The sequence below is a fragment of the Punica granatum genome, chromosome 8, assembly GCF_007655135.1.
Source record: "Punica granatum isolate Tunisia-2019 chromosome 8, ASM765513v2, whole genome shotgun sequence".
NCBI lineage: Eukaryota > Viridiplantae > Streptophyta > Magnoliopsida > Myrtales > Lythraceae > Punica > Punica granatum.
The window spans coordinates 14,998,504-15,010,767 of record NC_045134.1 but is presented as its reverse complement, the minus strand read 5'-3'; the positions used below and the strand labels follow the sequence as shown (position 1 = coordinate 15,010,767).

The window sequence follows — 12,264 nt, the reverse complement described above, 5'->3', positions numbered from 1 at the left end:
TATGAGTAGAGAAGGAATTGAACCTTAGACCTCCAAGTTATTACTTCACTCACTTATCCATTGAGCTATCAACTTTTTGTGGTGCACTTTTTATCATTCCATTATAATTTATATCAATGACCTTCCTAATTATCTATTCTAAACCATAGTTTAATTGTTTTTCTTAATAATATTGTAGTTATTAAGTATTTAACAAATTATAATTATTTTTATTGGTAATATTATTATTTATTTAATTTTTAATTAAACCTGCGGTCCGATTCGTCGAACCCTCGATTGAACTCATAAACATGTAAACCCATATTTCGACCGGTTCAATATCCAATTCAGTTCTGATAATACTGATTAATACTACATTTAAAAAAATATATAAAAGTCATATTTTTATGAGTAATTAATCCTATTAATTAACTTTTCAAAGTATATCTTTCTATTCAAGTTTCATGGTCACGCCCTCTCCATCTAAATCTTAGGTCCAACCTTGTACCATTATATTTGTCTTTTGCATCCGACCTTGTACCTGATTCCTACAAGTCTCACAGGCCTTGTAAATTACGTGTCACGATCCTTTCCACCTGTCACCCTCCCCTCCATGCATGTTTGCTGCTTGTTTCACGTAAAGAGAAAGAGAGCTAAAAACTGACTACCTTAAACTCATCGAGTTAGGATTCGAATATTATGAATAAAAAAAATTATAATTAAAAAGATTTTATATGTTAATGAATAAACCCGACTCAATCTAGAATTGATTGTGGGTTCATTTAATTTTCGAATATAAAGTAATACACTCATCACAATGAACTCGTTATACGTGAATTAACGCAGAAGAATTACAAAATAGTGCAGCATTTCCATCCTTACAGAGACCCCTTGAGAAAGGCAACATCAACTCAATCACCTATAAACATGGTGACTTTGAAATTACCGCAATAATCCAATTCGAAGATGCTCATGCACGCCCGTAGTAGTTTTTACTTTTTAGCCATCAACAATACCACATGTTAGCCCCATTATTTTGTCCGCACAATCTCTCTTAGCCTTTAGTATGGAATCAGTCTTCACTCCATTCTCACACCAGTCAACTTGCATAAGCAAAATCTGGATGGCTATGGACGAGAATTCCTAAAATCCTGGCGGGTCATGTCCTGATGGCTTCTTTATAAAAAAATGGGCGTCGATGGAACTGCCAGGATGGCCCCTCCCGACACCATTTCGTCCTCGAAACCAGTTTTTGCACAGAGGTAGGCCCTCTCATGGTAAGATCTTATTCAAAAGAATAAGCTGATATCCATACTGCGTTACTATCTCAATAGTCAAAAGTCAAGAGATATCTCCTAGTAGAAATATTTTAATCCATCTAGTTGATTTTAATTAATTTTCTTATTTGTATGTAATATCCAATAGTAAATGATTCCTTCGCTAGCTAGATAGCTCCGACTACATTAAACCCTATAAAATCCCTCTCCTTCTCCCCCTTTACTCACTCTATTATATATGATAGCATGAGACATTTCTCCTAGAAACACACGTCTTCCTCCCATAAGTCATGGGGAAGAAAGGTTTAGCTAATGTGCTGCTACTGCTAGTGTACTTGGGCAGCTTACTCTCCGCACTTGCCTGCCCGTACTGCCCGTACCCTTCACCTCATCACGGCAAACCCCCAAAGAAGCTCCCCCCTAAGGTGAAGCCGCCCTTCTCGCCCAAGCCACCCAAGTATCCGCCCAAGCACCCGGTGGTGAAGCCACCCCATTTCCCAAAGCCGCCCATCGTCCACCCACCTTATGGCCCCAAGCCGCCCATCATCCACCCGCCTTATGGCCCCAAGCCGCCCATCATCCACCCGCCGTATGGCCCCAAGCCGCCCATCGTCCACCCGCCTTATGGCCCCAAGCCGCCCATCGTCCACCCGCCGTATGGCCCCAAGCCGCCCATGGTCCACCCGCCGTATGGCCCCAAGCCGCCCATGGTCCACCCGCCTTATGGCCCCAAGCCGCCCATCGTCCACCCGCCGTATGGCCCCAAGCCGCCCATCGTCCACCCGCCGTATGGCCCCAAACCGCCCATCGTCCACCCGCCTTATGGCCCCAAGCCGCCCGCCCTATGCCCTCCTCCTGTCCCGACACCGAAACCCCCAATCGTAAAGCCTCCGGTCATCAAGCCACCGCACAAACCCCCCGTGGTGAAGCCGCCGCCAAAACCTCCAGTTGTAAAGCCACCGCCGAAACCCCCGGTCGTGAAACCGCCCCATAAGCCTCCGGTTGTGAAACCGCCAATTGTGTACCCACCGCCCGTTCCGAAGCCACCAACCCTCCCGCCACCGGTACCAAAGCCGCCCATCGTGCACCCACCCATTGTGTACCCGCCACCCATTCCGAAGCCACCAACCCGCCCGCCGCCCATACCGAAGCCGCCCATCGTGCACCCACCCATCGTGTACCCGCCACCCGTTCCTAAGCCGCCCATCGTGCACCCGCCCATCGTGTACCCGCCGCCCGTTCCTAAGCCGCCCATCGTGCACCCGCCCATCGTGTACCCGCCGCCCGTTCCTAAGCCGCCCATCGTGCACCCGCCCATTGTTTACCCGCCGCCCATCGTGCACCCACCCATCGTTTACCCGCCGCCCATTCCTAAGCCGCCCATCGTGCACCCACCCATTATTTACCCGCCACCCATACCGAAACCACCCATCGTGCACCCGCCCATTGTGTACCCGCCACCAGTCCCTAAGCCGCCAGTCCTCCCGCCCCCGGTCCCAAAGCCACCAATCGTGTACCCACCGCCCGTCCCCAAACCTCCCATTGTGTACCCGCCCAAACCGCCGGTTGAGAAGCCATGCCCGCCGCCGCCGCCCAAAGTCGGGCCGTACCCACCACCGGCACCACAGACCTGTCCTATAGACACACTAAAGCTCAGCGCATGTGTGGACGTGCTGGGGGGGCTGGGGCACATTGGGATCGGGAGCAGCGCCAAGGACACGTGCTGTCCGGTGCTGCAAGGGCTGCTCGACCTTGACGCGGCGGTGTGCCTCTGCACCACCATCAAGGCTAAGCTCCTCAACATCAGCATCGTCATCCCCGTCGCTCTTCAGGTCCTCATCCAGTGCGGGAAGACTCCTCCCCAGGGATTCCAGTGTTCTGCATAATGGTATATTATTATTATTATTATCATTATACTTTTGCTTTGCACAACTAACCTCCACAGCTCTTGTGAACCGTTCAAGAACAAGAAATATGTAAGTTCGGTCATACAGGCGGGGCAGTTGACCCTGTAGACAATACTCTCATGTATAAGTTTCTGGATGACTCGAATTTGAATTATTACCAAAAGAATCACGTCGTTCGACCAATAAGCCAGCTCTACTGAGCTGGTAATATTAAATTAATTTCATGTTCTTCCCTGGCATTATTTTTCCTTTCAGTGAGAACATCAGTGGTCTCATCCTATTGGGTGAGGTTAAATCCGCTCGTTTGATATATATATAAGAATAGGGCAAGCGAAATAAGAAATACGGAAACTCCCCTTGTAAAAATCGGATTCATAACATCATGGTTTCTTATGTCACTGCACTGATCGTAATCATATCATCTAAATCTTCCACCAGTAGCTTTTTTTTTATTTTCATTTTTTTCCTTTTTCGGGGGTTTATATGATTAATTTTTCCTGTTGTACCTTTGCAGGGACACAATAATACTCTCAGCAAAGTCCACATGGAGGTGGATGAATAACGTACTGATGCGAAAAGACTCTAAGTGGTGCTTTTAGAGGAAAACTCCTCCTTTGGTTTCTTTAAGAGCATATGTGGCCCCGTTTGAGGAAGTGGTTTGTCTATTCCAAGTGCAGATATCCCAACTAATTAATTTCTAGTTCTTCTATTAAAGATTTCATTATATATGCTGTTATAATCAAGGATTGACTTCCTGTGGACGAGGTACATTTTTCAAGGTGCATGTCGGACATTTCTGCTAAATGAAGTTAGATATGAAACCTAAATGCACGAAATCGCCATACAGAGCCGCTCTGAGAAATAAATCCTTACGAGAGAGAGCATGATGAATCAACTTGTGCTGAATAAATTCAGCCGTAATTTACATGAAAATATTATATGGTTGTCAGGTCGAAATATATATTGTGTATAATTATCTATATGATTGAAAGAGTTTTATCGATGATAGATCTGACTCGAAATGAATTAGTTAGAGTTCGTTCAACTTGTGAAGATCAGAATACAAATCGGAAAAAAAAAATGGAAGCCATCCATGAGTTTAATATTTAGAATATTCCAATTCTACTCCTCATTTCCCCGCTTGCCGAATGTCATAATTTGGCTCAATTATTTATTTCTTTGGGTGAATAAGAGGCTGAAGTCCATTATGGCTCAATTTTTATCTCTCTTGTTTTGTTGGATGAAGTGGCTCAATAATTTCTCTGTTTTTGGGTGAAAAGTGGCTCAATTATTATTATTTTTTACTAGGGTAAATTACACTAAAGAACAAATTTTATTACGAATGTAATACTTTTGTACAAAATTTAAAAAGTGTAACAATTAAGTATAACATTTTTTTCATTTTGTAACAACGTTGTGCATTCGGTCAAATTTGAACTAATAGCGTTTTAACACTTAGTTGAGGTGATTTCTGACATGTAACGTTTTGAGATATGGCTATTACATGACAAACTAATGTGACATAAATAAATAAATAAATAAATAAGAAAATATAAATAAAAATTAAAGTAATTATAATTTTCAAATAAAATAGAAAGATTAGATTTAAAATTAAAATAAAATGAATAACAATAAAACATATAAATCACTTGAGGATCAATATATGCTCTTGAGTTTATGCAATTGAAAATAGTAAAAAGTAATTTTCAATTTTAGAAATAAAAATAATAATTAAAATACAATTGAAACATAAATGAACTAAATTTCAATTGTAACACAAAAATTACAATTGGTAATTATATTTTTAATAAATGAATTAAATTACAATTGTAACATAAAAATTCAAATAAAACCATGAAAAATGACAATAAATAAAAGTACTTAAAAAAAGAAATATGCAATAATCGCTTCATGAAAATCAAGACATTTGTGATAAATATGACACCTAATTAAATATAATTTAAAATTTTTAAAAGGAAAAATAACCATGAATAATGATTATGGGATATACTAAATATAATGAAAAAAATTGGGTTCAAAAAATAATTTTAGTGGTTAGAAATGCTACAAAATTACAAAATTCACCTCAAAATTCGAATTAGAGGAGTTTGATGACTAAAAGTTTGGAAAAAATTTAATGCTTGAGTTAATAACAAAAAAAAAATACAAACTTTTCACATTTTAATAATTCTAACACGACCTTTTTTTCTTAACCTAAAAATGCACAAACTTTTAATTTGATAACAATTTTGATATAGCGTCAACTATTCTGTTAATTTGGATGGAAATTGTGAACGTATAACTAATTGGGGTGGTGGTGGCAGGTGACAAAGCCCCTACCGCCAGCCACTGTCAGCCACCGCCCCCCCTCCCCCCAACTTTTTCTTTTTCCCTTTTTCTTTTTTAATTTATTTTGTTATTTTTTGAAATAATTTTATTATGCAGAAAATATGGTAGGTCTCACTCGATCTATGCGTCAGCAACTTCCATCCAAATTAACGGAAAAGTTGATGCCGTGCTAGAATTGTTGTCAAATTGAAAATTTGTGTATTTTTAAGTTAATGAAAAAAGTTTGTGTTAGAATTGTTAAAATGTGAGAAATTTATGCTTTTTAATATTTTAATACCATTATTTATTTTGAAATTCTTAGAGAATATTGCTACTCATAAAAATGCACGAAAATATAAATTTTGAAAGTTTGAGAATTTTATAATTATCTTTTTAATTGGTGACATCTATTAATTCATTTTAATAAGATTGTATTAGTGAAGTATGTCAACTCAATTATTATAACTAATAAAGTAACTAAGCAATTTCTGAAAAAACTATTGCCATACATCAGATAAAAATTTATTTTCTTACTATGTAACACGCTATTAATAAATATAATAAATATTATGAAAATTATTGTTATAACATATTCTATATATATCTATATACATATGGTAAAAATTGACTTGCGAGAGCAACAAATGTGCTTCAATTTATAAATCGAAAAAATAGAGAAGTAAACGCCATTTTAAAATTATAAAAATATGGTAATTTGAAAATAATGAAATGTTAATTGAAAAATGTAAAACATATTTTTAATTAAAAGTGGGTAATAATAACTATTAGAATTATGAAATCTTTAAAATTTTACCAAGATAACATAATATAAAAATCAAAATATATGAAAAAAATTGTATCAAGCACTTTCAATTTCATTAGATTCATATTCGTATTTTATACATAACTTTGACGATCATGTTAAAATGTTGATTGAATCAATAACATTAAAAAAAAATTATCTTTTAGTATGATAAGTGGGTAAATACAATACAAAATGAAAAAAAGAAAAAAGAAAAAAGAAACAAACCTATGCAACTTACGGATAGTAGACTAGTTACATACTAATATAGGGATATATTATCAAAGTAGTGTAGTGTAATGACGCACACTTTCACCTGGTAATTAAGAGGATTTAAATTCAATACTTGTTATGAGACTATCCATATCACTTTTAATGTAATAAAATTTCTATATCATTGGACTAAATTTCTATACCTCCTTTATAACATACATATATGGTTATACTATTCGAAAGCCCTAACTAATCCAATTCAAATCGGATCGACTCATTAAAAGATAAATCTCTAATATAGTAGATTTTTGCCATTAACAAGACTCGAATCCGAGTCTTACTTAAGAGAAATAAGCGTCATATCACTTAAATCAATTCACTTTTGTCAAAAGTCAATTTTTTTTCAAATTTGTAATTAACTATTTTTTAACCGTAAAATCATTAGTTGTATTCATCTCATATCTACCATGACGTAATGGCAGTGCTAACTATAATATTTTGCGAATTGTTAAATATATATATATATTATTTTATTTTTTGTGTGCACGCTAATATACCAAAGTTTAGTGGGATAGGGCTGTGCAAAATAACTGCCGAACAGACGAATCAAACCGACCGTCGAATTGCACCAAAACGCACCATTTGAAACTGAACCACACGAACTTTCGATCCGGTTCTTCTCAACATAAACAGTTCGAATAGTTGTCTGGTGGCTCCAATCCGATTAACTTCAGTTAACCAAACCGAACCGTTTCAGTAAAATTTTAAAAAATTTACCCCAACCCTACCCCTCCCTTACATGACGGCATTTCAACTTTAGCTCACCCCCTCACAGTCTTTCTTCGGTTTCGAACCCTGTGAGACAGACGCAATAGAGAATCAGAGGAGCAAAGCAAGCCCTAGCTGCTACTCCTCAGTGCTCTGAACCTTGTCAACGCCGATGGCGAGTCCCACCGTCCCTCCGACCCCCACCCCGACGACGACCCCTTCTGTTCTTTTTCTTCTTCAAAGGGGACATGGAGAAGTTGAAGGTCGACCAGATCGTTGACACGACATCCCGGGAGGCCAATTTCTGGCCCGAGAGGTGGATCATTGTCTCGGTCTTGAGCTCGCTGTCAGATACGCTCTGGAGCCTCATCAGGATCGAGGGCTGGCAGGCCTCGCCGTAAGTAACTCGAAAACCCCCTCCAATTGGAGACTCTAAGGTGCGATTTTTCTGTCCTTAGAGCAGCATGCAAGTTTAGGGTTCCGTGTCATAGATTACTTAAGATGCAAGAGATGTCGAGATGATGGAGAAGTTGAAGATCGAGCAATCGTTGGCTTCTACTGAGGCAGGAGGATGAGGAAGGGAGTGAGAACTGGAAGAAAGCGCCACTGGGCTTATATTTAGCGGGGCTGAAAGCAAAAAGAAGAAATATTTTTGTAAAAGCCATTAACCGAATCTTAAGAACCGGCTCTATTGGACCCGGTTCGAAGGCCTTCAAGTAGTTTGGTTCGGACCAGTACTCCCATAACCGAACCGAACTAATTTTTTGAATACCATGCAACTAATTCAGTCGAGCTGGATTGGTTTGTTAAGTGAGAAAGCTCTCATAGTGTGGATCATTTTCATCCTCGAACTCGGGAGCTTACTTAAAGAATAAGCGTCAAACCATTTGAATCAATCCGATAAATTAATTATTTATTTACTCTTCTCTTAACTCAAAAAAATTAAGAAGGAAATTGAAACCCCTCAGGTAGAGCACGAGTTTAATTAAAATAAATCACCATCTTGTTGTTAAGAAGCAAATTTATCTTCGAATATGGACATTTACTCTAATTAAGGAAAATCCTGCGGTATAACACTCCATGTGTGTTGCATCATACAACACTTTATTTTATGGTTCTTTAGCTTTTTAAAATTAGATTTTAGCCCCATAACGTTTTGTCAGTTTATGATTTCATTCCAAATTTGGTTTAATAACATGGACCAGTTATATATGATGCCATGTGCATTGTCCAACCCAACGACTTTTACTCGTCGTTTACTAAAACAAAGAGCCGGATGAATTATATGTTTATACTCCAACCCGCAGCTCGAACCACAGTCACAGGAATAGGCGCTAACGCCAACTGGCACAGCAGCCACTAGCTGCACGACGGTATCTGACCGAGGTTCAATCATCTTCCATCATTGGCCAATTGATATGGAGTGAAATTATCATCATATCCTGATGAACTCAGTCGCAAAGTCGCCACGCAACGGCAACCTCCGCCGGAGCTCTGTTGTCCACGTTACCTAAGACATAGCGGCATCCACATTGTATGCTCTTAACTTAGACATAGCGGTATCTCAATTCTTCCTTCTTCAAATCGACCGGGCAATTTTTCTTCGCATCATATCCCAATTAGTTTATTTGGTTTTTTTTGTTTATGTTTGTTGGAATTCTCCTTGAATTTGTTTGGAATTGAGTGAATATATTTAAACTTTGATCGACCTTCCAGCCCGCTTTTTAGAGTAGTAGCATGAAATATCGGTTATGCTTATAAATTGTTCGCTGAAATGGCTGAAAGAAGATATGTAATTTGTTTCACATATGATTGATTTGCGCAGAAAATGGCTAGACTTAAAATATATTGAATCCAACAGGGACAAATACGATCAATCAAATGACAACAAAATTCAGATATAGTAGTTAATTAGTCCATTATATGAACATTAACCGAAGTATTTGTGTTTCTAATTAACTTACATTGTTTTTTATGTGTAGGTAATTAAAGGAATACCATGACGACAAAAGTAAATCTTTTGAATAGGAGAATTGTTGGAATTGAATCTAATCATATATGTATGCTAATATCTGAACAATTTAGGTCGACTGCTTTATTACTTTTATATGTGGTTAATTAATCTTTTATGCCCTAAAGTGTCTGCACCGACAGTGGAATGCAAATGTTTTGACATGAGACTCTTTAAGTAGCAGAAACCCAAGTTGAAGTAACGTCTAGTGAGACGTTGGAAGCTCAAATAATTGAATATATATATGACTTGAAAAATGTGATCAACTGTATGCGTTAAAATATTTATGTACTGACAGTTGCATGCAAATATCTTAACAAATGGTACTCTTGACGCAATAAGAACCCAAGCTGGAGCAATGTTAGTAACAGATTAAATTTCCTATGCTATATTTTATACTAGGTAAAAATGACCACTAGTGAATGAGGCTACGATATAGTGTCCGTTCACATTTATATATGATAGGAGGTCCTTTTTAAGTCAGTACATCTATGTGTAACATTCGGAGCGCATCAAAAAGTATTGATTTGGCGGAGTAATTTTTTCCATGAAGAGCAATTCCAAACTGACTATAGTTAATAAATTGATTATCAAAATATAAAAATTGGTCAAATATCTGCAGTTTAGACAGAAGATATCTAAATTAATTTACGTATTATTCAATAATGGTCGACAGGAGATCCAATCTTGCAAGTCTAAACAACCAAACAACAAAGTGGCGTTGCACTATATGTCCATGCAATCGGTGATTGATGGGATTAAACCCATGAACAACAATATTTTAATAAGGGCGCCCCGTTGCCCTGCACAAATGCATCTCATGGAATGTGTCTCTGCAATTTCACAAGAAGACCTGTTGTGCATCTCTATCGATTATGCGACCAAACAACCATGGCAAATCTTTTCTGTTGCTTGTGTCGGCCAATGCGAGATTGTAAAAGGCAATGTGTCTGCCAGTGGATCCGGCGATGTTTGCGCAACTGCAATTGCTTCTTACAATAGTCTGTAGCCTCTGATTGGTTCAACATTTTCGAAAAATTAATATGTGCCAAGGATTAAATTGGCATATATATTCCCGGCATTTGCTGCCACCCATGGAAGGTTCTAGTAGTCACACTAAGAGTCGGAATTCGTCCTATAACATGAACGAGTTCAATCCTCCTAAGAACGGGAGAAACTGGTCATCGAGATCGTCTCAATCTGCCATTTATGTAAACTTCGGGGTTGGAAAAATATCTAAGATGTGAAGTTGATGATGAGAAAAAACAAAAGCTTAGGATTAAGAAGTTATTTACGCTTACACTCACGAAATTCATCACGCTTTCAATATCCTACATGGCCAAACATAATCTGAATTATGAGAAAGAACACCTCGCTATTGTACTCTTTTCGGGGCGGCATTGTATTGTTTATAGTGGATGATGATATGATCTAGCTAGAGGACGCTTCACACGGGCATGAGGAAGGATCCCAGGATGACGGGGTTGGGCATGAAGCCAAGCTTTGGGACAAGCATATGCCAGTTGGACCAAGTATAAGAGCACGAGCCAAGCAAATCCAACAAGCCATGCAAAGGTTGTTATTGAATGTCCATGGAGGAGAAGTCGAGCTCTTGGGCAAGATGCATGCGGAACAAGAAACCCCGACCGTTCATATCCTAGAAGTCTATCTAGAAGATTATCCAAGTTTAAAGGGTTGAATTTTGGCTATTTGTTCTGAGAGTTAATTAATTGCTTTCAATAAGTTGAGCTTACTTCATTTTGGGCTTATTACCCTTAAAATATATTTTAATCAAGTCCATTAGCCTATTAGGGTGTGAGCTAGTATCTCTCTATAAATAAGCATGTGGTTTCCATAGAGAAAGATAGATCAGTTTTCATTCAACTTTGTAAAAGAGGTTTTCTCTGAGCTGATTTTCAGCAATTTCGCCGATATTGCAAGTGTGATGATTTGTGATTCCCGACATTTGTAATATTGATTTCTAGCTCTTTATAGCTAACGGGTCAATATTCCCGACATTTGTAATATTGGTTTCTGGCTCTTTGTAGTCAGTGGGTCAATATTCCTTATTCTTGAAACCTTCATTGGACGATCCCGGGATTGATCTCATTCTATTGTTGTTGGGTCTCTCAGCAGGTTCATCAAGGTTCGCATCATTTGGTATCAGAGCTTTGGCTCCAATCCAGGTTTCACCTATCTTATTTCGTTCTTGTTATTGTTCTTGTCATAGGGTTCGACAAATCGTTGAACGACTTCTTGTTGTTTCGAAAAGGTCTAAAAAAAATAAAAATAAATAAAAAAGAAGAAAATTCATCCAAAAAATTATGGAGAAAATAAAAAGGAAAAGAGAAGAAAAAAAAGAAAGGAAAGAGCAATTGTTTGTGAAATCTTTATTTTTGGAGTGAAAGAAGCTTCCTTAAATATCACTGCTAATAAAGTAAATTAGGGAATTCCAAAAGTTTCATGTTATTTTCTTCCATATCTACCATTATCCCTGAATTACCTTCCTTTATATATTCTTGTTTACTTTGATGGACCACTGGCATATAAGGTGCAGTTGAGAAATCTAATATTGTTTCCTTTCAATTGAATATTTTCCTATTGCATTCTTTTCTTGTCTCTTAGAATCATTCATTCCTTCCATTTCGATACTTTCCATAAATCTCTTGTTTCCTTATTCCCACAAATCTTCCTTGTACATCTCAATTGTTTCGTTAACTTCATTTACCACATTATTTCCTTTCTCGTTTAAGTTTGGATCCTAAATTTGATTCAATTTCTGAAATCAATGATTATAAGTGCTTTAGGCTAATCAACTGATTTTACTCTTGCGATTGAATTGCTTAGTTTCTTAGGAACTTTGAGGAGAAAATCTAGAGAGGAAAAAAACAAGAGTAGGTGAGTATATCAGAGGGCAAAAGCCTAAAATTGAGTGAAACACAAGTGTTAAGTGACATTAATTTGAGTGCAACACGTGAG

At 37.9% G+C, this 12,264-nt stretch overlaps 1 protein-coding gene and 1 long non-coding RNA gene across 2 annotated transcripts; both read left to right on the top strand.

Annotated features, from left to right (window-relative positions):
- Positions 1 to 1,473: 1,473 nt before the first annotated feature.
- On the top strand, positions 1,474 to 3,990 carry LOC116188420 (36.4 kDa proline-rich protein-like). The gene is made up of 2 exons (XM_031517769.1): positions 1,474 to 3,144; positions 3,678 to 3,990. Exon 1 carries the CDS (start codon positions 1,547 to 1,549, stop codon positions 3,140 to 3,142), a length of 1,596 nt encoding a protein of 531 aa, XP_031373629.1. The 5' UTR covers positions 1,474 to 1,546; the 3' UTR covers positions 3,143 to 3,144; positions 3,678 to 3,990.
- Positions 3,991 to 7,107: 3,117 nt separating this feature from the next.
- Positions 7,108 to 9,524, top strand: LOC116187199. Its single transcript, XR_004152006.1, has 2 exons — positions 7,108 to 8,808; positions 9,257 to 9,524. It is a non-coding gene; the product is annotated as an uncharacterized LOC116187199 (long non-coding RNA).
- Positions 9,525 to 12,264: the final 2,740 nt, after the last annotated feature.

What these genes read in the sequence shown, in the direction of transcription:
- LOC116188420 (XM_031517769.1), top strand. Translation starts at nt 1,547, where the DNA reads ATGGGGAAGAAAGGTTTAGCTAATGTGCTGCTACTGCTAGTGTACTTG.